We start from the raw sequence: 24,849 nt of genomic DNA, 5'->3' as shown, positions 1-24,849 counted from the left end.
AGTCAGCGTCAGTAAATGTTGATCCCCTGGCTCTGGCCCCTACTATTATTACATTGCAGTAACGATCCTGCTATGTGGAATGTGCAATACCTACCTGCTTGCCCCCCCCACCCCACCCCCCCGTTTACTTTCAGGTGTGTGTGTGTGTGGGGGGGGTCAGCCTGCGGGTGCCTATTCAAGGCTGCAGGGGGCATCCTCGCCTCGCCCGCCAGAAGAGATACCCCCTAACTTACATACACTGTAGGCTACACACACGAGCAACACACGTCGTTCCTTCTGCAGACTCTCCCAACCTCGCCATACGGAACATCCTGCTCTCAGCGGAGAGGGGGAGGAGAGAGAGATAAAGAGAGCTGAGGTCTGGCGTCTCCTGGTAGTCAACCTAACGTGACGAAAGCTATCACGTATCCAGCACAAAAAGTCAAAGAGAGGGTGACAAAATTAATAAGAAATACTCTCTCACAGGAAGAAATATTCTCCCCTCGTTTTAAAATAATCTTGGCTACATTACCGGAGAAGGACAAGAGCGGGTTGAGCTTTTTGTCCAGACGGATTAATACACGCCAGTCGGATGTTCTCGAACAGGGGTTGCGTGCTCTGAAGTTGGAGACTACTGCCTACCGAATACCGAGAGCGGAGAGAAGAGCTTTTGTTCCCAGGTGAAGGCTCCCGCCCCCGGCCACAGCATGAAGCAGCCGCCGTGTCTGATGGCGCTCCTCGCGGCGCTGCTCACCCACTCCGCGATGGTAAGTGCACGAGAATGTATTCTATTGTTCCATTTCTTCCTGTTCAAGTCAGCGGATTAGAAAAACAAGGATTAAGGGTTCCATATATCGTATGATATTTATACGATAGATATTTCAAGAGTTGCTCTTGGTTAATTAGGTTGGTTACAGCAGTAGCAGTGTCTCCTGTTCGGTGATCGGTAGTAGCTTATCTTGGAATCGACCCACATTCGGTCGCGAGCTGCCCGTGACTCCCGTGCCTGGCTCGCCGCCCCAGTGTCTCCCCGGATCTTTGTGTCTCAGAAACGGAGGCATGTTTTTTTTAAAGGCCTGAGCTCGAAGCTGTGTGTGTGTAATTAGCGAGACCGTGCTAATTGAGGTTATTACGGCTCTTCGTTAACTGAAGTGCTCTATGGTGTCTGCTTCCACATTCATCTCCCGGTCATTTAGCTCTAGCCGTACTGCGGCGAGGGGACACAACGGGACCAATCGATTGCCTACCCGGTTGACCCCTACTATATGTGTTTGCCTTCTTCCGATGGACGGTTGAAGGCCCACGGGGAATTAAAGGGGGCCTGTCCATTGAGGATGGTTTAGAGACCCCGGGGCTTCTCCGGTAACCGTGTGTGAAGAAGTGGGTGGGGTTGAGGAAACGCGTTGCGGTGCGCGAGGGATGGGAATGATGTCATCAGGAATCGCGAGGATGCGAACTGATTAAAAATGCGCGAGTCTCCCGGAACCAACCCGTGCGTCACGCGTATCCAGCACCCACTCACCAGCCGGTACAAATAAGCTACTGTATATTCTCCTATCCAAGATATATCGTTGTTGTTCTTTTCATATAAACTGGTCCTTCCTAGGTGATAAGTGCTGTTATTGAATTAGTGTAATTTCAAAATAAATTATTCACTATGCAATCTATGCGCACATATTTGCTGGAGTATCCAACTCCACGTTTTACTTTATTATCAATTTCAGAATTGTCGGTGGTAATGTGTAAATCCGTTATATTTCCCTTCTTTAGCATACTTCATGCAACGGGAGAGAGTCCTTGTGGTCTGACAATCATTCCTGGTACAGGTTAAGGACGTTATACCTCCCAGTACTGCTTGTTGCCGTAGCTTTTTTGCAGACACACACGACTGCTAGGCCAGTCTGAGCTAAGCTAAAGATCTAGCTTTCTCTACTCTGACCCAGAGGACACACACACATACAGAAACATTTATATAAAAACACAGGAAGGAAGGTGTGTATCTCAGGTGACACACATGGGTGATTTCAGCAATGCTCAGTAACCCCAGACAGCCCTGCCCTGGGGACAGAGTAACGCACGCGCACACACACACACACTTCTACACCGACTTCAAAGGCAGATTGGTTGCTCAGATCTCTTCTGCATGCAGTGACAGGCTGGCCATGTGTCAGTGCTTCCTGGTTAAATTCTCAGTGGATTGTCTGCTGCATTGGTATTTATTTTCTGTGATATGATGTCATTTCCTGCTGTGCAAGTTTTAGATGAAGTCTGACTTTCCCACAGACATCTGCTGCATCCCACAGGGGCAGTGTGTTGCGTGTGTGACTGCCTGTTTGTTTTTTTCCAAAGGTTTGTGTCTTTGTGTGTGTATGTGTGAAGCAAGGGAGCTTTTATGTTATGTGTACCCATGTGAGAGAAGTAGGGTGTTTTGAGGATCATGTTTGGTCCGGGAGAATGAATTAGTTTCTTGTGCCTGAAATGGTAGACAAAGCCCCTCATAGAGAGCAAATGAAGGAAGGAGAAGAGGCAGAGGGGATAGACAGAAGGAGAGGGGGTTATATATAGAGAGTAGGGGATTGAGGGAGAGTGTGGAATGTGAGATGCAATTTGACACAGGAAGTTGGTCAATTCTCACTCCTTTAGAGGACAAAGGCCCTTTCTCGCCATAACACACACACGGATAGGTATTGACAGATCATTGTTATATATATGTGTTTATATTAGTTTTATAATATGTATGTAGTTACATAGTATATTGTGTGTAATAATACCACATTTACTACCCTACGTAGCCTAATATCCATGTTTCAGGCTTGGGGTCATGTCCAGAGTCCTTCCCCTTCCACACAGTTCTTCTGCCTACAATTATAGAGCCTGGTCTCAAAACAAGCTCTGGCCTTGCTCCTTCCCTGTGGCTCCCTTTAACTAGTGTTCAGTGGTTAGACACACAGCAGAGCTGATGTCGTGGTGGTGAACCAAGTTCAGCATAACATGTCTCTTCTCTCCAATGTGCTTAGAGAAGGCATGACATCACTTTGTTATATACACATGGCCAGTTCTTTCAGACCTGTTAAAACTGAGAAGGGCATGGACCGTGGTGTGAGGACTTGTTTCCCCCCAGGGGTTCTGTTGTGTGTGTCTGTCTGTTTTACCTGTAACATCGGCTGATTGCACAAGAAAGCAGCATGTTCCCGTAAAGGGACTGCAAAAGAAATGCGTGTCTGTTGTGAGATAGGGAGATCCCTCCCTTCATCCATCCATCACTATCTACGAGGTTTGCGTGTTTGCAGTGGTCTTTATCTCTTGTACAAACACACATGCACACTTCCATGAAGAAACCCACATTAATTGGGCAGTACTGCGGAATGCCTTACACGCTCACTTATTCTCAAGAGGAGGGAGCGAAGGATGCACAGGAAGAAGAGAAAAGGAGGGAGGGAGACGCGAATAGGAGGAGAGATCGACAATGAAGATTAATGCGAAGGGAATTGGGGAGGAGAGGGGGAGAGTTAAAGCTGTAAAGAGAGCAATAGAGGGAAAGAGGGATGGGTGGGAGAGGTATGTAAAAAGAGAGGGATGGAGAGGGGGGAGGGAGGCCAGTGTAGCTCATTTCCCAGGAGACACTGCTCTACCTGCTCTCCACGGCCGTCGCTATGACAACCACACTAGTGCTGCTGTCACCGCTATCTCTCTCTCCCTAAGTTCTCTCTCTCTTTTTCTCCCTCAACCTCCCTCTGTAACCTATCCCTCTTTTTTGTCTTTCCTTCCTTATTTATGTCTTTTATAGCTCGTTCTATTTTCCTTTCTCTCAGTCCTTCTCCCTGCCTCTTCTTCCCCCTTAGTCTCTGTCATAATATATAATGACGATGTGTGGGGGAGGGGCTAGTTTATTGTGTTACACCTGCACATGAGAATGTGTTATATAGGCCTGAGAATTTGTGTGTGTGTGGGTGTGCGCACATGTGACTGCACATTCTATAACAGGACAGTAAATTAGAGAGCAGTAGCAGCATACAGTCTTCAAAACCACACAGCATTCTGGGAACTATGTTAGGGCTTCGCTATAAATATAGCGAAGCCCTAAACCAGAAACACGACGCACCCTCTTAACAAACCTGTGTGTGTGTATACATCGCTTTCCTCTATCTTCTTTGGCTGATTATCTTCCAAGCGGTTTTTCTTTGTGACGTTTGTGTATCTATACTCTCTTCATTTCCCACTCTCTGTCTGACATGCTTCCATAGTTAGGTTAACGAGGAGACAGGATGGGCGTGGTCATTCTACCAGAAATCAGATCCACTCTGTTTGGAATTTTGGAATTCTGCTACCCAGTGTGACAAGGCAGAGAGATAACGTCAGATTAACTTTTCGGACAGTGTTTACTTGATATAAGTTGAAATATTCAACATGTTTCGGGTGGATTTGTTTGTGGCTGTCCTTATGTCAGTATGCAGACCAATCTGTGTGTCTGTGTGCAAATGTATGTCTTGGGTTTATGTTCTGGTATACAGGAAGTGTCTATAGATCCAGCCTTTGAACTTCATCTGTGAATGGGGGGACTTCCTGTATGCTGTGGTTTGGGTGGGTGGCCATTCATGGCCTGCTCTTTTGACCTCTACAGAAAGCTGGTCTTTGTTGACAACCCCGATTAAGAATAAGCCATTCATAATTCTGCCTGAACAAGCCTCAGTTATCAGTGCACCCTTGAGGTACTGCTAGTCAGGTTTCCGGGCCACGTTCGCTGGCTGACAGTATGTGGCCGTCAGATTGCAGACCCACATAAGTCAAGGGTGAAGCTGGAGGTACTGCTCCGTGTCAGAACATCGTGGGGAGTTTTCTTTTGTACCCCTAGGTGTCGTCACATACAGAGACTCTAGAAAATGTTTGTACAGTTGATTTGTGGGCTCAAATGAAGTATTTAAAGTATGCGTGTGTGTCTGTATGCATGCGTGTGTTTGAATAATTTAACCAGTGTCTCGACTGAGGAGTGAACAAGGTTAGAAGCTCAAGCTCAAAACATCCCTTTCGCTTTCTATCCTCTCCATCACTCCCTGTCTCATCTTTTTCCCTCCTTCATAGAAGAATCCCGTCTCGGGCACAGACAGTCACGCAGAGATTAAAAACAGATAACCGTGTTTCAGTGCCGTGGTTCTGCATATAACATGCTATGCTGTTTAACAGTGTGTCACATACATTGTGGATTACCTGAACGTGATGTCACTTGAACGAGGATACCTGACTGGGTCCTTATGACGCAGTGTGACGCATACGTCCATTTTTGTGTCATCGCCAAAACTATTCTCAAATGAGAAAATATTTTATTGATTTGAGGGGGGGAGGGGGAATCGTGTTGTATGTAATGCAGCATCAGCATGCTAAGTGTCTGAAACCTTGGTGAGAAGCCAAGACTAATCAGTAATTTATTGGCCAATAGGCCCATGACTTTATCTGCTGGTTGAGAAACACAACTTTTACTGTAGTAGCCTAATAATTACACCCATTAGTCAATATTCAGTGTCTGCCATAGCAGGGCATAGATGATGGTCTTCAAAGGGAAAATGTATTCTGGGACACAATGTGGTCTGTGTGTGTGTCTGTGTGTGTGTCTGTGTGTGTTCGTGAGCATTGACTCCTTTATGGGAACCTTTTAGCCCCCGATCTTTAAATGGTCCTTTCAATGGCATTTTAGCCGCCTTTAGAGGATAATGGCAATTATGTATGTGTGCGTGTGTGTTCCATTCATTTCTCTCTACACGCAAAGCTTCAAAGGATTGTGAAACCATAGACCACTCACACACACGCACCGCACATGCTTGCAGTTTCCATACTTTCAGGCTACTGCCACACGCATGCATGAATCCTCACCGCCTCTCACTGTCTCAGCAATACCAGGTAATTCATTCTTAATCTTTCATCCCAACAGTTCTGTATAAACCCTAATCTCAACCAGCTGGAGGTGTGCTTGATATTGCCAATTATATGGAGTTCTCATGTGATATGAAGAAATGCTTAAGCAAGAGAGAAAGCTGAGTTGCCCCATGCAAGAATACTATGGATAGTGCCTGGCTGCCCATTGGAGAGAATCAGGTTTAGTTGGAGCTGCTAGCGGTATGAGCTGAGCGGTGGTCTTATTAGTCATGTTCAGGTTTAGTTTGTGTTGCTAGCGGTATGAGCTGAGCGGTGGTCTTATTAGTCATGTTCAGGTTTAGTTGGTGTTGCTAGCGGTATGAGCTGAGCGGTGGTCTTATTAGTCATGTTCAGGTTTAGTTTGTGTTGCTAGCGGTATGAGCTGAGCGGTGGTCTTATTAGTCATGTTCAGGTTTAGTTGGTGTTGCTAGCGGTATGAGCTGAGCGGTGGTCTTATTAGTCATGTTCAGGTTTAGTTGGTGTTGCTAGCGGTATGAGCTGAGTGGTGGTCTTATTAGTCATGGTCAGGTATAGTTGGAGCTGCTAGCGGTATGAGCTGAGCGGTGGTCTTATTAGTCATGGTCAGGTATAGTTGGAGCTGCTAGCGGTATGAGCTGAGCGGTGGTCTTATTAGTCATGTTCAGGTTTAGTTTGTGTTGCTAGCGGTATGAGCTGAGCGGTGGTCTTATTAGTCATGTTCAGGTTTAGTTGGTGTTGCTAGCGGTATGAGCTTGAGCGGTGGTCTTATTAGTCATGTTCAGGTTTAGTTGGTGTTGCTAGCGGTATGAGCTTGAGCGGTGGTCTTATTAGTCCCCTGAGGGCCACAGTGCGGGGGGAAAAACTGACACAGTGGTGGGATTTTTTTGGTCATAATTGACCTGTACTGCCTGTTCTCCGGCTGACGGAGGATCCTTTTGGAACTCGGGGTGACCTGGGTGGGGGTTCCTTGACCCAGAGTCATGTGGGACCTTAATGGAGGGACAGGTGCAGTAGAAAGATAGTTGTGGTTAATGCATGTTTCTAAAGCGCTTAGTAGAGCTGAGAGGGATTGAATGGACAGAACAACCTGGACAGGATTAGAGAGAGAGAGAGAGAGAAGCGGGGGCAGAGGGAGAATGATCAGGGTGGCATAAGGATATTGTAATAATAGTTGTTTTTTAGCAACAGTGTTTGATTGCTCAGTATTAAATTTTTACGGCTTATTTTGTTTTAATGAAAAAGTTGAACTAGACACGAGGCAGTATCACTCGGTTAACATACTACAGAGAAAGAAGTTTGCTAACCTTAGAGCACAACTATACCCTTGTCATAAGCATTTATAACAGTTATATCTGAGTGCCCACTGGGAATTTAAAGTGTAAACTACACTAACAGCCCCCTCCTTGGTGTGCATCAAAATGAGAAGTTCACGTTATCAGGGGAAATGGAAAAGGAGAGCCTTTTGACCTGACTTCCTCTTAGACATTAACAAGGACACACCGTCTTAACTCCTCCTCCCTCTGTTACTGGAACGGCTGAACAATGCAGAAGAGTTGGGGATCTAGTTTCAAGCATTTCTTTGAACGTCTGCTACTAGGTTATAGCAACAGGGGTCTGATTAAGGCACACTGACCACTGAATGACTGAAAATATCTCTAATGCACAAGTCAACAGGAGCTGTTATTCCGTCTGTGTGTGTGTGTGTGTGTGTGTGTTTGAGATTGGATGTGTGAGGTAGGTCACATGTATCATTCATACTACACACACACACACACACACACACACACACACATAGACACATTGGTGCCTCTCTCTGTTACAGATTGAATTACAGAGAACTGATTAGATTTTCCTTCCCTGTATTAAAGAAATACAGGGAAATATCCCCCTACCTTCCCCCTGCCTCCTCTCTACATCCCTCAACCCCCCCCCCCCCCGTTCTCCATATCCATCTACCTCCCTCCTCTCTACCTCCCCTCCTCTCTACCTCCCCCCTCCCTCCTCTCTACATCCCTCAACCCCCCCCCCCCGTTCTCCATATCCATCTACCTCCCTCCTCTCTACCTCCCCTCCTCTCTACCTCCCCCCTCCCTCCTCTCTACATCCCTCAACCCCCCCCCTCCATATCCATCTACCTCCCTCCTCTCTACCCCCCCTCCTCTCTACATCCCTCAACCCCCCCTCCATATCCATCTACCTCCTTCCTCTCTACCCCCCCTCCTCTCTACCTCCCCCCTCCCTCCTCTCTACATCCCTCAACCCCCCCTCCATATCCATCTACCTCCCTCCTCTCTACCCCCCCTCCTCTCTACATCCCTCAACCTCCCCCCCTCCCTCCATATCCATCTACCTCCCTCCTCTCTACCCCCCCTCCTCTCTACATCCCTCAACCCCCCCCCCCGTTCTCCATATCCATCTACCCCCCTCCTCTCTACCTCCCCCTACCTCCTCTCTACCTCCCCCTACCTCCTCTCTACCTCCCCCCTACCTCCTCTCTACCTCCCCCTACCTCCTCTCTACATCCCTCAATCCCCCCCCCCCGTTCTCCATATCCATCTACCTCCCTCCTCTATACATCCCTCAGCCTCCCTCCTCTCTCCTCTCTACCTCCCTCTACCTCAACCCTCCTTCCTCCCTTCATCCCTCTACATCGCTCTCCTCTCTACATCACTCTGCGTCTCCTCTCTACCTGTACTTCTCCCCTCTCCAACCCCATCGGCCTCTCTCCTTCCGGGTGTTTATCAGTACTTCGGTCATGTATAAGTCACATGAACATCCTTATGTCTCCCTCGTGATCCTGACAACTGGCGTGCACAGGGTTCTCATCAGTGAGTGGTCTGTGTTGCCCTCTGGCTGGCCAGTCTTCCCAATGGGTCAGAGGTCACGGCTGATTTCTATGACCACGGCCTTCTTCGCCCCCTCTCCATTTTCTGTCAGACGCGCGCACGCACACTCTGCTGCTCGATCAAACACACAAAGGCAACCCGCTCTGTGGGGTGCTCTCTGTCACATGGCCACATTTTTTAGGCCTTTTGAAAAGTTTCTTGGTAACACGAGAAAAGTTACGACCACAAGACCCATGCCCTCCCACTGGCCCGGCAAAATGGGCCATTCAGCTAGACTACAATCACACACACACACACACACACACAGTATATATTATAGGGTGGGAATAGGCAGGAGTGTGCGGGCGTCATTGGCAGAGAGGCATAGTAAGTCACACACCCATCGAGTGCATCTTTCATAAGGTCATATATAATAGAATAGGATCCCACACCGAGAGCAGCTGTGCGTCTGAGAGTGTGTGTGTGTGTGTGTGTGTGAGTGACGTGGTCTGTAATCCTGTTGGATTGTTGGATTAGTGTAACAGCTGGCTCCTACATACAGATATACGTCGGACTGCTGCAGCTCTCCTTTTTTCCTCTCTTCCCGTCCGTCCCCTATCTTCCCGTCCGTCCCCTATCTTCCCGTCCGTCCTCTCTCGTCCTGTCCGTCCCCTCTCTTCCCGCCCGTCCCCTATCTTCCCGTCCGTCCCCTATCTTCCCATCCGTCCTCTCTCGTCCTGTCCGTCCCCTATCTTCCCGTCCGTCCCCTATCTTCCCGTCCGTCCTCTCTCGTCCTGTCCGTCCCCTCTCTTCCCGTCCGTCCCCTATCTTCCCGTCCGTCCCCTATCTTCCCGTCCGTCCTCTCTCGTCCTGTCCGTCCCCTCTCTTCCCGCCCGTCCCCTCTCTTCCCGTCCGTCTCCTCTCTTCCCGTCTGTCTCCTCTCTTCCCATCCATCCCCTCTCTTCCCATTGCCTTGTACTCGTTCTGTCACAATTGTCCTACTCTCTCAATCTCCTGTCCCTCTTCTTTCTGCATCCCTCTCTCCTCAGTAGACCTGGCGTGCATTGTGCTAACGTTGGAGGTCTAGGTTGGTGCTATTGTGGTGATGTCAATGTCCCTTTGGCTCCAGAACAGCACAAATTCATTGTCGCATGGATTCTATCAGGTGTCAGAAAACCTCCCTCAGGGATATTTGTCCATACTAATGCAAAGGGGTCATTCATGTTACAAACAGACAATTTCTTGGCATCTCCAAGATGCTTTAATAAGCTGAGGTCTGGGAACCTGCACAGGCAACTCAAGTGAACTGAACAGACCAGGAACTGCCCCCCCCCCCCCCCCCCCCCCCACAGACACACATATTTCCCTGTTTGTACACTGTTGATCAGGAGCCCCTCGAAGCTGTCATCTGCTGCATTGCCCATTCCCCATCCGTGACCAGAGCAGACTGATGGTGCACTCCGAGACGCGTTCTGATCACACCCCTGTGGTCATGCACCGTCATTCAGGAGCCCGTCTGTGAGGTGACCCTCTCCTTTGACCTCTCCAATTACCGAGCACCTTTTTACCATGTCACGGCCGCTAACTGGATGTTTTCTCTTTCGTTGCGAGTATAATGACATTCTCATGTGGAAGACGGCAAGTAAACGACGCCGTTAGAGTTCGTTTGAGGTGTTTTGGAGGCAGCTCTCCCTGCAGTGCAGCTTTTCTCATTGCGGTTGCATGGTTCCAATGAATGCTGATGCAAATTAAGCTACGCTAAACAAACATGTACACACATGCGGTGAAACTTGTTCCCATGTTTTGTGAGCTAAGATAAAATATCAGACATTTTATTTTCATTTACATCGCTGTTAGTGACCTTTTCTCCTTTGCCAAGGTAATCCAACCACCTGACAGGTGTGTCATATATCAATAAGCTGATTAAACAGCATGATCTCTAAACAGGTGCTACTTGTGCTTGGGAAAGTAAATAGACATTCTAAAATATGCAGTTTTGTCACACAACAGTGGTGGCTCACGTTTTGAGGCAGCATGCGACATGCATGCTGACTGCAGCTATGTCCACCTGTGCCGTAGTCAGATAATTGAATGTTCATAAGTTGTCTCCAATGTCATTTTAGTGAAGTTGGCAGCTCGTCCTTACTGGCCTCACAGCCACAGGCCAGGTGTAACCACGCCAGCCCAAGACCACCACATCCCATTTCTTCACCCCCGGGATTGTCTGAGACCAGCCACCTGGACGGTTGATGAAACTGTGGGTTTTCGCAACCATATAATCTCTTCACATTGTCCAAAGCTCTCTCAAGGAAACTCTTCTGTCTGCTCATTGTCCTCACCAGGGTCTTGACCTGACTGAGCAATTTAGCTTCTTATGTCGCTTTTCCACTGCATGGTACCGGCTCGACTCTACTCGCTTCCACTCTACCCGCTTTGGGAGCTTTTCCACTGCATGTTCCCAGCTCGACTCTGCTCCACACGGCTCGCCTCGGTTGGTTTTCCACTGCAAATAGTACCCTGTACTGGAAAACTGCCGCAGCGCCTCCTCCTGCTTGTTTTGCTTTACTGCACACTTTGAGTCACTCTTGTCCAATCAGAAGTCTTCTGTGTTTCCATGTCACTTTGGGTATTGCCTCAGCTCGCTTGGAACCTCGATGAAGCAGGTACTAAAAAAAGTATCTGGTACCAGGTACTATCCCAACCTTTAGCCAGTGGAAAAGCAGAAAAGGTGAGCCGAGTCGAGCCAAGCTGGTACCATGCAGTGGAAAAGCTTCCAAAGCGGGTAGAATCGAGGCAAACTGGTACCATGCAGTGGATAAGTGCCATTAGTAGATCTACATAAATACTGTGCTGGGTAGGACCCCAGAGCCCCATAAGCAAAGGGAATGGAATTGGTCAAACTCACAATTTGATTAATAATAATGAATACATTCTAGTTTGGGGTTTTTGATTAAAATTCTCTGTTGGTTCTGTCTGATCGTTTGATTCCTATGGCAGGATTTTGTTTCGGACAGGTTTTTTGTCTTTCCAAGCAGGGTGTATTGGCCCCAGTTTTTCTTCTGTTCAGTGTGTTCTGCCCTGACCAACCACTGCCAAACCATAAACATAGAGAGGCTGTCCCACCACTGATTCCTGATTCACACCCACCAATTGCCAGACAGACACAGGCTGGCGGCTTAAGATGTGGCTAACCATTTAAGCCTTCATTACTGGCACCGGATTCCCTCTCCCACTAATTTTACTCTCCGTTTACTGTGACAAGATTAAGATACTGGTTCCCCTGAAACTCAGAGCCCGTTTAGATTACAACAGTTGTAACTTAAGCCATTTCATTTAAATAACATCAACACAAAATGTAAATAAAATGTTTGATTCACAGTAGCAGTGAGAGAAGTATTTTTCAAACGTGCGGTGCTTTGGAAAGACCACTGACCTGGAAGGCGTTTTAACTCATTAAGTTGTGTGTCTGGTAACTAACATGGTGTTCTCCGTCAAACGAATGCTGTTGCTGGTCACAGTTGGATTGTTGCAGTGCTAGTGTGAGATTTCAGTGCTAGTTGCATACAATATTTGTAACTAGCTCAATAGTGTTGGTTACAAACACATCACCTTTAGACCTCAGTAGCTGCAGGAAGTGTCATTTCCATCCGGTTGGACTGTAAACACTTTTTTATCTCCTATGCAAATCTGTCAACAAGTCTTGTTCATTTAAATAAAACTTGTAATAACATTCTTAGCTTTGCTTCTGTTTGTGCATGCAAAGGGCTTCTATGTTAATCTCTGCTGAAGGTGGCCAGTGATTAAATGACTTGGTCATTTGTCACGCTCCTCAAACACACACGCGCACACACACAGTGAATTACATGTAGATTAACTAGTAATATAACTTCAGTAGTGTGGTAGTAGTTGAACTAGAGTATATTCAAATCAATTAATTATTTTAGACTGTGGGGGCTGTTTTCATCACCTATTAAGGAGGAGTTGAACAATTTCCTGTGAAAGAACAGAGGGTAATGCGCAAACATTTAGTACCTTTATTTTGGCAACAGGGTCTGTGAGAATGCTGAAATAATGACTGTCTTGAATTTTTGTTTTTTACCCCCACAGCCCTTTCAGCAGGCAAAAAAGAAGCGGAAGGTTTATTGATGGGATTTCAGTCTGCGTACAAAAGGAATAATAATAGTTTGTGTTTATAGGCTAAATTGCACATTCTGGCAACAACTAATCTGTTCTTTCAATTTGTCGTCTATGACATTTCAGACTTTTCAGACTTTTTTTTTTTTGTACTAAATGTATATATATTTATACTTTTATCTTTTTTTGTAACAGTTTTCTTTTCTTTCCTGAGAGTAGCTGTCAGTGTTTTTTGGTAGTATTTTCCTGTCTGTCTTTTATTACTTAGTTTTTTTATGAAGTCCTTAATTCAAGCCAAGGCTTGCCACCCAGCTCATTCAATGGCCCAAGTGAGACAGCAGGGACTCACCGGTGGCAAACGCACAAAGTTGAAAATGTGTCATCAAAAGCTAAGCAAGTTGTTTGTGTCAGAAGAGGTAGAGTTAGCCTGCTAGTTAACCTATGTCAGTGACACCCTACAAGTGTTTTATTAATGAACCTACACCTCCTACGTCACAGCGGACATTGGCGCCTCAGTGTATTTGCACTGCAGTGATAGTGGGGGGTAAGTACATCCTTGGTAGGTGACGGGTGACTGTTTAGATGTTCACAAGTGTATTGGCGACGCAAATCCTGCAGAAATTCTTGTTAATCTAAATGAAACAGCAGCGGTGTGACTAGACCCCAGAAGACCTAGATGGTGGAAAAGAGAGAGCTGTAGCAGAGTGGGTCTGCAACGGACAGAAGAGTGGGTCTGCAACGGACAGAAGAGGGCGAGTTATTGGATGTGTGTGCTAGTCCGCTTGATGAAGCCCGGTGGGTTAAAGCAAGGTGCTGGCAACGACATGGTTTGGGTTTGATTTCCATGGATAAAAGCCTCTGCAAAAATATAGGCCGGGGTAATAGAAGCTTATCCTTGGAGATTCTGATCATGCTGGTTTTCTGTTCTACCTGATAATGAATTGCACCGCCTAGTATCCCATGTCTAAATCAGTCCCTGACTTGAGGGCAACAATCAAAAACCAGTGTGACGGGCTTCATGGTTCAGATTTGAATTTGAGAAATCTGCACAATTTTATGGACCGTTACAACCCTGGCAGACTCCTGATAAATGCAGCTGCTTGAGACAATAATAAAATCACTAAACCAGCGTGCAGTTATCGGAATCACTTGTGGAGTATATTCTGCCGGGAGTGGAGAACTGTAATGCACTTCAGCAGTTTTGGTGTGGAGTTCACACATCCAGAGTATTGACTTAGAAGCACTAGCCCCTAGTCATGTGTAGCAGACTGTGTGTTCGAGGGGGCTCCGATTCCAGGGGAAGTCCTTTGATGTGAATAACAGTATAGCTTCTTGTTTCTGTGAGAGAGCTAGCAGTGTCAACCAGTCAGAAACACACACACACACACAGACACACACAGACACGCGCTGTAAACCTAAGACAGTTTTAAGTGAACCTTATACATACAGTCATGTGAAAAAGTTTAAATCATACCACATTCACTGATAAAGGTAACCCACTTAGCTTTAAGAAATCACACAAAAAATATTCTTTGAAACTCTTCATGCAATTGAAATGAACATGGATGCAATTTGAATTAGGTGAACCAACATATTTGACTAGACAAACATTAGATAGTAACTTGGAAGGGTCCAGCCTTCCATAAAGATGAGAAACCTGGTCTGGTTTGGTCTTAACCATATGGGTGTATGGTATCATCATGCCAAGATCAAAACACCTAGAGGAGGCCCCAGTTGAAAGATTGATGCCTATAAGCCTGGGAGGGGCTACCATGACCGTTTCAAGCAGTTTGAAATACATCGTTCCACGGTAAAACGGATCATCTACTAATGGAGAAAAAATGTCATATTCAACCCTAAAGCTCACTGAAATATTCTCATAGCTCAATGGTCTCTGTAATTCTGGCTGTAAAGCATAAAGGTGGTAGCATTAAGATTTGGGGCTGCATGCATGCAAGAAAGCCGTATATAGGATGTTCTGTTCTATGAACTACCAATCTCTCTGCATCAATGTACACAATGTACTCTGTTGAATAAGGGTTGGGTCCGGAGGGGTAAAACTATGTCACAAAACCGGATGAAACAGTTAGCCAGCTAAGTTTACACAGCATTCTTAAAGAAGACATAGCAGTGAGTTGTATGTGCAGCATAAGGGCAATTTACATTCCCATTGAAACCCTGAAGACACCTGAGAAACTTTACTTTTCAGCTGCTGCTTTAAGCATCCGTGTGATCCAGATAAGTTACACCTCAGGAGATTTTTATAAGACAACATAGTTCGTACATATGACAAATAGTACATGCTTAAAATTAATTGTGTGTGTGTGTGTCCAGTGGTGCCAGCCTTCTGTTTTTACCTAACTGTCTCTCTGTGGGCAGACAAACTGAAGGTTTGGCTGTATTCACCCCCCCCAAAAAAACACATTAAAAAAAAAAGCACACCCTGTGATTACGTGCTCTGGTACATACGAACACAGACACAAGTGGATACACACACACACACAGTGACACAACATACACCCTGTAATTAAACACACACACAGTTAGATGTTCCAGAATTAGAATTAGACCAAACCATACCTTTCCTTATGTAACTCAGGCTGGTACATTGAGCCTCTGGATGGAGAGGAGGGCTGGCTAGGGGGGGTTAAGCACAGAGGACCCAGATGGAAACAATGTCTGTCTATCTCTCTGTCTCCCCCACTGTCTCCCATACACGTTGTCTCCCATACACGCTGTCTCCCATACACACTGTCTCCCCCACTGTCTCCCATACACTCTGTCTCCCATACACGCTGTCTCCCATACACACTGCCTCCCCCACTGTCTGCCATACACACTGTCTCCCATACACACTGTCTGCCATACACGCTGTCTCCCATACACGCATGCACAGACATAACCTACTTACATACCTACTCAGACTGAACACAAATAAACAAAGCAAGCGTGAGACACTGCACCTGCTTTGGTGTGTGTGTGTGTGTGTGTGTGTGTGTGTGTGTGTGTGTGTGTGTGCGTGCATGCTTTTGTGTGTGTGTCTGTAGGTAAAATAAGGGGTGGTGTGTGAGAAGCTGGTTCAGGGGACAGCTAGCCTGAGGGGGCGGAGGGGGGAGGAGGGGGAAGAGGGGGACAGGCAGTGTGGGGTTGTTGACAAGATTGGGAGAGCAGTAGTGGAGGAGAGAGATAAAGAGGAGAAGACAGATAAAGGGATGGATAGGGCAGAAAACAGATGAAAGAGAGAGATAATGGAAAAGAAAGGAGGGAGGTGCAGATAAAGGGATTGAAGGTGGGAGAGAGCCGGAGTTGGAACAGTCTGTTTTGATCTTGTTTTGGGGTTATTTGCTGTTATGTAACTTCTGCCTATTTAGTTACAGCCGTGTGTGTACATGTATAAGTTTTGTGTTTGTACATGTATACGTTTTGTGTGTGTGTGTGTTTTTGTTGTTGCCTCACTGGGAAATGGGAATTTTTGTAGAAGGCATAGGTAGCCCATAGCAACAGGCCTCATTGTAAAACAGATCCTTTGACACACACATACACATGCGTGCACACACACACACGCACACACACACACACACACACACAACACCACCACCATGAGATGTCTTTTCAGCTCTTTGCACTGTTGGCTGATTGTTGGGTTTGCTAGTAAAAGAAGGCACGACCCTGCAGTAAGAGAATGGTTCAGTCGTCTATGGGACTTCCTACATCACTTTTCAATCTCTGCAGACCTTTCCCCGAGAATCAAAACAGCATCAAGTAGTTTTCTAAAGAACATGCATTAAAAAACTCTGGCTTTGTCATTGAATACATTCATACCCTACAGCTAGAACAATACTAAATTCTACAATATAGGACACTATTAATACTATATACCCCATATTATACACTATATTATACACTACATACTCTATATTATATTCTACATACCCTATATTATGCACTACATAACCATTATTATACACCACAAACCCTATATTATAAACTTCAAACCCTATATTATACACTGCATACCCATTATTATACACTACATACCCTACATTATACACTGCATACACATTATTATACACTACATACCCTATACTATACACTACATACCCTATATTATACACTAAATACCCTATATTATACACTACATTCCATATATAAAACACTACATGCCCAATTGTATATAATAATAATACATACCCTATAGCTTGTCCACTATTAAAACTTGCTGTCTCGTATACTATAAATATGAATATACAAAGGGCAATAGTTCTGACAGTAGTTTACAGAGAATAGTGTCCCAGGATTAGTCAAATAGAGTGAATGGACTTGGTTTGTAGTCCATAGTGACTGAGCTGGTGTCCCCATGTGCTGGTCAGGGTTCTAGTTTCTACATTCCATAATGGTTTTATTGGCTTTCAGTGGCATCAGGTTTCCTCTTGTTTCCTGGAGGCAGACAAAGCAGGGGGAGTACAGTAGCTGTGTGTGTGTGTGTGTGTGTGTGTTGTGTGTGTTTTCCTGCCTGCTAGAGAAGCCTCAGGTTGACATTAAGATAGGATACAATAGATAATACAGTTTATTGCTAAACAGTAGTCAGCTAGCTGGTAGGACTTCCCCATATAATATCAAATTACAGTGTCTACCCTAAATCTATACACAATACTTCTTCTATATTTACAATGAATACACTGTATTTATAGTGCATCTACAGTATTTACTCCAAACCTACAATATCTACCCAAAATCACCCAACACATTTGCATTTCAGGCATTTAGCAGATGCTCATATCCAGAGTCACTTTCAGGACCTGTTAGGGCTAACTGTGTCCGTGTGTCACCTGACATTTAACCACGCCTTTCTCTCAAGCCTCCTGGAGTGGGTCAAGTCCTCAGCCGGATGAGTCTTAACCATCCTGGGGAAAGTCAGGGTTAAGGTGAGGACATGGTGGCTGTTGGCAGCTCACCCTGTCAGCTTTCTTTTGACCTGAGCTGGTGTTCGCTAGGTTATCACAGCTCCATCATGGGATCAGAGTGGTAGAACCACTCCAAGTATATTTTGCATCTCCTGTTGTAAAACAGTAGTCTAAAATGCCAAGTACCCTATTTTCTTTTGGGGCGGGAGGGGGCGGGGTCGGGGGGGCTGTATATAAGAGCATCGTGTTACGGATTAATTGATGAATGTATTGATACATTCAAGGGTTGCCATTTAAACGAGCTAGGCCGATGGCACTCTGACTTGGTCATTGACCTCCCCCTTTAACCGCAGAAACCAAGGTGTGTTGACGCCAAACTCCGGAGTTGTATCGTTCCCATGGTAACCACGCGGTAACAGCGTGGCGTGAGGACCCGTACACGTGCACAGACGCTGTGTGCTGCTCGTGTCCTTATCGTATCGTTGTCTGCCTTTTTGTAAATCGGGGGATACACCGGGCTCTAGCGTATCTGTTTGTTTTGTCTGTGGTGTCAAGGCTGGTCTGAGACGTCTCTTACCTTGTTTAGTCTTCAGCTGACTGTCTGAAATTGTGTTTTCTGGGCTGTATACAAATGTGACCCGCGTTGTAATAAATCCCAAATACTCTGCCTGAATATTATCAACAAACCGGTCTATTCACCTCTTAGCTGTTAGCTATTGAACTAACAACCAGGATTGCCTGCAAAACATAGGGCTTCAGGTAAGAGGCTATAATAGTACATGCTACTCAAAACTCAATAGTGCTCAGTTATTAAACTCAATAAAACAGTCTGACAGTCTTTCGTGTGCAAGGGAGAGAAAGTGATGCCCTGTCCACTGTCTTGTTAATGGAATCAAATGGTTTCTTTCCATTTTTCAAATGGAAAGTGCTGCCTTTCGCTCTTCTTTAAATTTGTTATTCGCAAATTAGAGTCTAAGTAGGTATTCTCTGAATAAATGAGTATGGACAACATAAACTAAGAGTGATCTGTCTAAAGAACCACATTGTCTCTCTCTTTCTCCCCCCCACACAGGGTCAGACCTGGAGTGCCTCAATAGATGAAGAAGGTTCCTCTGTAGATGGGTTCTATGATGATGAAGATCTCTTCTCGGGCTCTGGATCTGGCTGTGAGTGACGAGTCTGTGTGTGTTTGTTTGTACATGGACATGTTTGGACATGCCGACTGCCTATATTCGAATGTTTGTGTCTGAGTGTGTTAGCCTGCTGCTTTAAGAGGTCACATTTGTGGCGTTCAAGGCTGCCCCTCTGACAATCTCTAATCTGTAGACAAACTACACACAGGGACTACACACAGGGACTACACACAGGGACTACACACAGGACCAGGATGCAGAAACTGGACTCATACAGTAGCCAGACCTCCACCCAGATTAAGTGATCTTATTTAATGTAATCTGATTACACACAGATCAGATGATCACGCAGACAAGCCTATATGTGTGTTTGTGTTTGTGTGTGTGTGTGTGTGTGTGTGTGTGTGTAGAATTACAACCATAACTTCAATCACACGTCTAATCCATCCTCTTTGTTAAAGGTTTTTCTTTGTCTCAGCTTTTATAACAGCCATTCTGTCTCTGTATCTTGGTCTCCATTTGTCTTCTTCACCCTTTTTGATGAAACGTTTCATTCACATTTTGTTTTACATCTCGCCGCTCTCCTTCCCTCTGTTTCTCTAGTTCCAGAGATGAAGGCCGTCCCTACTGCGGTGGGCGTGTCTTTCACCACTGAGGAGCCTTTACCCCTCTCCACCACCCAGGCCACTGGCCCTGCCCCCTCTGCCCCACCTGCAGCCGAGCCCAGCCCGAACCCTGATGCCCTCCCCACCCCCCTGCCGACGGAGGGAGAGGGGGAGAGCGGGATTGAGTGGGTGAGGGAGATGGAGAGGGAGAAGGAGAGAGAGAGAGTAAGGGAGCTGGAGAGGGTGAGAGAACGAGAGAGGGAGAGAGAACGAGAGCGGGAGAGAGAACGAGAGCGGGAGAGAGAACGAGAGAGGGAGAGAGAAAAGGAGAGGGAGAGAGAACGAGAAAGAGAGAGGCAACGGGAAATAGAGAGGGAACGAGTAAGGGAACGTGAAAGAGAGCGGGTGAGAGCCGCCCAGACAACCATCCCTCCTCGCGGCCCTGCGGCTGTCCCCATGGCGACCACCAGCTCCGCAACACCTTGGGCAGAGAGTGCAACACCCTCTAGTGGCGTGGAGGATTTAAGTACCACAGAGGGGGACGAGGACGTTTACCTGTCCCCAGACTCTACCACGAGCACACCTATGGAAACCACCACAGAGGATGAGGAAGTGACCAGTACAGTGATTGAAACCACTCCCATCCCCGAGACAACAGCCCAGCCCACTACAACTGGTCAAGCCCCCACTGAGAGATCTAGCACTGCCTCCTTCAGGCCAAAAGTTCCTGTGAACAAGCCTACTAAAGCTGCGCCCACGGAAAGCAGTACCCGCCGCCAAACACCCTCTACGACAATGGTACGTGTGTGTGTGTGTGTGTGTGTGTCTATCACATGTAGTGAGACACACAGGTGGGCCTCGTTAAGAGAACTGCTCCTCGTTAGTAGCATCGTTAATAATGACGTAAATATTTAGAATTAAGATAAATGAACTGAAATGCTCCACAGCTTCTGGAGATAATGTGACATTTTATTCGGATTCTCCATCTGATGTGTAGATTAAACTAATGTGCTAATGAAGTGTTTCTCACTCTCTTCTTTTGCCTTCTCCCTCTGTCTCTTTCTAACAGAATAACGAGTTGGGCATTAACGGACCCAGTGGAGACTTTGAGATCCGTGAGGAGGACCGGCGCCAGGGCAACGAGGTTGGTCGCGGCCGCGGTGTGGAGTCTGGTGCGGAGCCCGATCTAACTGGCAACACCATCAACACAGGAAGTTCTGCGGCTCAACTCCCCCAGAAGAACATACTGGAGAGGAAAGAAGTTCTGATAGGTTAGGACACTTGTCTAACTCCTTCAGTATCTGTCCGCCTGTCTAATCAAACCACCCGCAGCAAATGTTTTTCCATTTTGTTTCTCTCACCCACTGTCTCTTTTCCACGCCGTATTCTTCTGATGGGACATAGCCGTTCTGTTTTCATTCTGATTAGATGTCTGCCTCATTCTTCTGACGGGACATAGCCTTTCTGTCTTCATTCTGATTGGCTGTCTGTCTCTCCCCCAGCCATTCTGATTGCTTGCCTGGTGGCGGTGGTTTTCGCTGACTTCGTGGTGATTGGTAAAGAGCAGGAGTCATTGCAAGGCTTAGCGTGTTTTTGGCGTGTCCATATTCTGGACGGCCGTACAGCCCCGTTTGTAGTGTGTAGCAGTAACAGTAAGCTACACGTGACGAGTCGTATGTCTTAGTGGCACCTAATTGTAGTGTGGAGGAATGGTCGTGACTCATGACATTAGCGGGTACCATGTAGTTTCTATGTGGGGTGTCTGTGACGGCACCACACTGTTGGGTGAGGTGGATGATACAAAGACAGGCGTCAGTTGATATGTTTAGCATTGCCTGAAGTGGATGAAGTGGTCATTGAATATGCTGGTTCTCAAGAAACTTATTTGACCTTCCACGGAGGTATTTAAATCTATTTTAATCCATTGTGATTGGCTATTTCCCTGGTGGACAGCAGAAGGCCACTTCAACCACCTTGTATTACTTTAATGTATGTTCCTCTTAGATTTGTTTTCTTTGCACACTCCTCCACTTATGCCCTATTGAGAAAATGAGCTCTACATTGTTTGACCATTTTCCCTCCACCCCCCCCCCTCTCCTGCCCCCCCCCGCCCCCTGCCCCCTCCCCCCCGGCAGCTGTGATAGTGGGAGGTGTGGTGGGAGCCCTCTTCGCAGCATTCCTGGTCATGCTACTGGTGTACCGGATGAAGAAGAAGGATGAAGGCAGCTACACACTGGAGGAACCCAAGCAGGCCACCGTCACCTACCAGAAACCTGAGAAACAGGAGGAGTTCTACGCATAACACACAGAGACACTCTCACACACAGGGAGAGAGAGAGAGAGAGAGAGAGAGAGAGAGAACAAGTGAGAGGAAGGAGAGAGGGAACGAATGAGATGCTCATCCCTTCACGTCCCGTCGTCTCACCACTCCTTTCCATTCCTCTGCCATCTCTTACTCCCTCGCTTCTCTCGTTTCCTCCATGCCAGTTGTTCCTGAGAGTGCCTGTCTCTCCACGAACTCAGAACTTTCTTTTCAACAAAAAAGGTGGGGGGGGGGGGGGAGGAAAATATATATAAGCAGAAAAAAATCATCCTAAACACATGACACACATTTTTTTAAAGTAAATGTTGTTATTAATATTATACGATTATTGTTCTGATGTAATAATCTGATAATTTTGTAAAAACACACGCTCTTATCCTGTGTTTCAGCCCAATGCTAATCTAGTGTCTGTTCCACTAAGCGGAAGATCTAAGAGAAAGAGGGAAGGAGGAGTACAGAGGCTAGATTCCATTTGCAAAACAGACAGCCCCTAAGCACTAGCATCAGCCACTTGCGCTGGGGGGAATCCTTATCTAGACCGGATGCAGTTTTGATTGCCATCTTAAGTGCTGATCCAATTTACAAAAGCTGCCGCCTTGGCACTTGGACCAGTTTACAACTTTACACACTTACAGGTTAAGATACCACCTAACATTCAGGTCAAACTGTAGTCACGTGTCTAACGCCCATGTCCGCGAACCGTCCAAGTCAATCAACGCCAAAATTAAGTCGAACTTCTTGTGAGGTCGCCACTCTGTAGTGAGTTTTTCCCAACTCCGGTCATAAATCTCCCTGGCTTGGGGGCAAGAGCAAGTTCACTCGAATGTGACAATTTAAAAGGCATTCATTTGAGGGCTGAGGGTGTAGAATTTAGGGGCTGTCTACTTTGAGATTGGAACCCAGGGGGAGATGGAACCATGGAAGAGGGAGAGACGTTACGTCTGATTGGCCACACACACAATGGGGTCACATGATTAGAGGAAAGGTCTCATTTGTAGTGCCTTCCATTGTCCTGGTGCTCACACACATACACTCTCTCTCTCTCACACACACACACACACACACAAACACAAACTCACATACACACACTGCTTGGACCCCTCTCTCTACTTGGCCAATCTGATTTGAGGAACGCTCAAACAACCTCAGGATTGTGTGGGAACATTCACTGGTAGTTAGCAAGGGATTCGAACCAGGGATGTAGTGGTATAAAATGATGGGTAAGTGAAGCGATGAAGGCTGGTCAGATGTTAGCTCATGCTATATCAACGCTAACATAGTACTAGATGTGTAGCGGATCTAAACACTGTTCACCAAGTAAGCAGTATTTAAATCACGGTTTACAAGCATTTATCCTCCACTACGTCTCTGGATTGTATTCATTAGACACCAAACAGAAGAAAACGGACTGAAGCAGGGAGAAAGGACTACCTGGACATGTCCAGTGAATTCTGCCAATACATTGCAAAGGGTTTTACAACGTTTTCAGTTATGTGTCTCAATGAATAGGACCCTGGAGCTGTAAGGCTAACACAGAGCTAACGGCTAGCTGTATGGTCTGCTCCTTTACTCTGTACAAAGGTGATTAGATATATGAATAGTAATAATAATCAGTAATATATCAATGTTCCAGGCTGGTTGGTAAATAATAATAATAATGATAATACTCGAACAAACGGGAGGATAGGTATTCAACGGTTTCAAAAGTTTATATGTAAATATCATTGTTTGAAATCCTTTTTCTGTCTTCACTCTAACCGTTCACATGATCACTGTATCTATATCATGTCAATCTGTGGAGCTGTGCTCTCAACACACACACAAGAATACGCTCACACACACACACACACACACACACGCACATATAAATAAATGCACGTAATAACACACCCAGACACACAAAAACATCACCTACGCTTCAGTGACGAAATACATATATAAATCATATCACTCACTCGACATATCATCAGACTAGGTGGATTCAGTACATTAGTGATCGGTCAGTTGCTGGTTTCGAGTTAGGTCGTTTGTGTAAAAGCACAGGCGTATATTATCCAATCCCCTGCATGCTCGCTTCCTTTCCGTTCTTCCATTGGCTGTCTGTCAGGGGGGGGTGGGCGTCTTTGGGACTGTGAGGGATGGGAAGGAGTGGCTTCAAGTAGGAGTCGTTCTTGGGTAGGTTGGGTTGGGGGTGGGGCTTCCTATCTAAGATTGTAACAATAACCAACACACCAGTACGACTGAACTAGTAGCTTCTAATATACTCAGTACTGTAGAACAACTGCATGGAAGTCTAACTATACTAGTCTGTGTGTGTGTGTGTGTGTGTGTTTGTGTGTGTGCAAGTGCATGTGAGGGAGTGCATGAGTGTGAGGGGTGTGTTCAGAGAGGAATGTACTGTCGGCAGGTGTGTATTTTACCTGCTCCAGCAGTTCTGACGCTCTTCCATAGTCAGGTAGTCACACCTGTACCCCTGCCCCTGCGCGCGTGCGCGCGTGTGCGTGTGTGTGTGTGTATACACCTCACCTACTTTTCCCCCTCCTTTTGAGCAGTGAACACCTAACTCTCTTGTTTAACATCTTGTGTAGATGTGCGTGCGTGTGTGTGTGTGTGTCTCGCTCGTTCACTGCTGAGTGTGGGGCTAGTTTGCGCTTTCACACGCTATCTCTCGATCACAGTCCGTTTGTCTGTAGCAAGACCTACTGACATCACATCATATAGACACACAGAACTGACCTGAACACAAACTGGCTTTTCTAAACGTATTTTTCAACTGTTAACACGTGTTTGTACCCATATAAGTCTACATAGCCAAATAAGAGGTGTGTATGTATGTATGTATGTATGCGTGTGTGTGTGTGTGTGTGTGTGTGCCAAGCCTGCGTAAGGCCACACCACTCTATGTTTGCTGTTACCATCCTGTTTTTATACATTTGCATTTTTTAAGGCGTTTCTGTCATTGGCTGCTGGGCGCCAGGGGGCGGACCTCCGCGCGACAGTCCTGCCACTAATCTGCCACTGTTCCAAATAAAATACCGTATTGGTTGACACACTGTCATC

The 24,849-nt window shown here is 46.2% G+C and overlaps 1 protein-coding gene across 1 annotated transcript; it reads left to right on the top strand.

Annotated features, from left to right (window-relative positions):
* Positions 1-259: 259 nt before the first annotated feature.
* Positions 260-24,837, top strand: sdc3 (syndecan 3). Its single transcript, XM_034294831.1, has 6 exons — positions 260-746; positions 18,801-18,894; positions 19,465-19,679; positions 19,752-20,264; positions 20,536-20,737; positions 21,602-24,837. The coding sequence occupies exons 1-6, from the start codon at positions 687-689 to the stop codon at positions 21,766-21,768; spliced, it is 1,251 nt and encodes a 416-aa protein (XP_034150722.1). The 5' UTR covers positions 260-686; the 3' UTR covers positions 21,769-24,837.
* Positions 24,838-24,849: the final 12 nt, after the last annotated feature.

The sequence above is a fragment of the Esox lucius genome, chromosome 10 (genome assembly GCF_011004845.1).
Source record: "Esox lucius isolate fEsoLuc1 chromosome 10, fEsoLuc1.pri, whole genome shotgun sequence".
Lineage (NCBI taxonomy): Eukaryota > Metazoa > Chordata > Actinopteri > Esociformes > Esocidae > Esox > Esox lucius.
The sequence above is the reverse complement of the archived record's forward strand: the minus strand, read 5'-3'. Positions and strand labels throughout refer to the sequence as shown.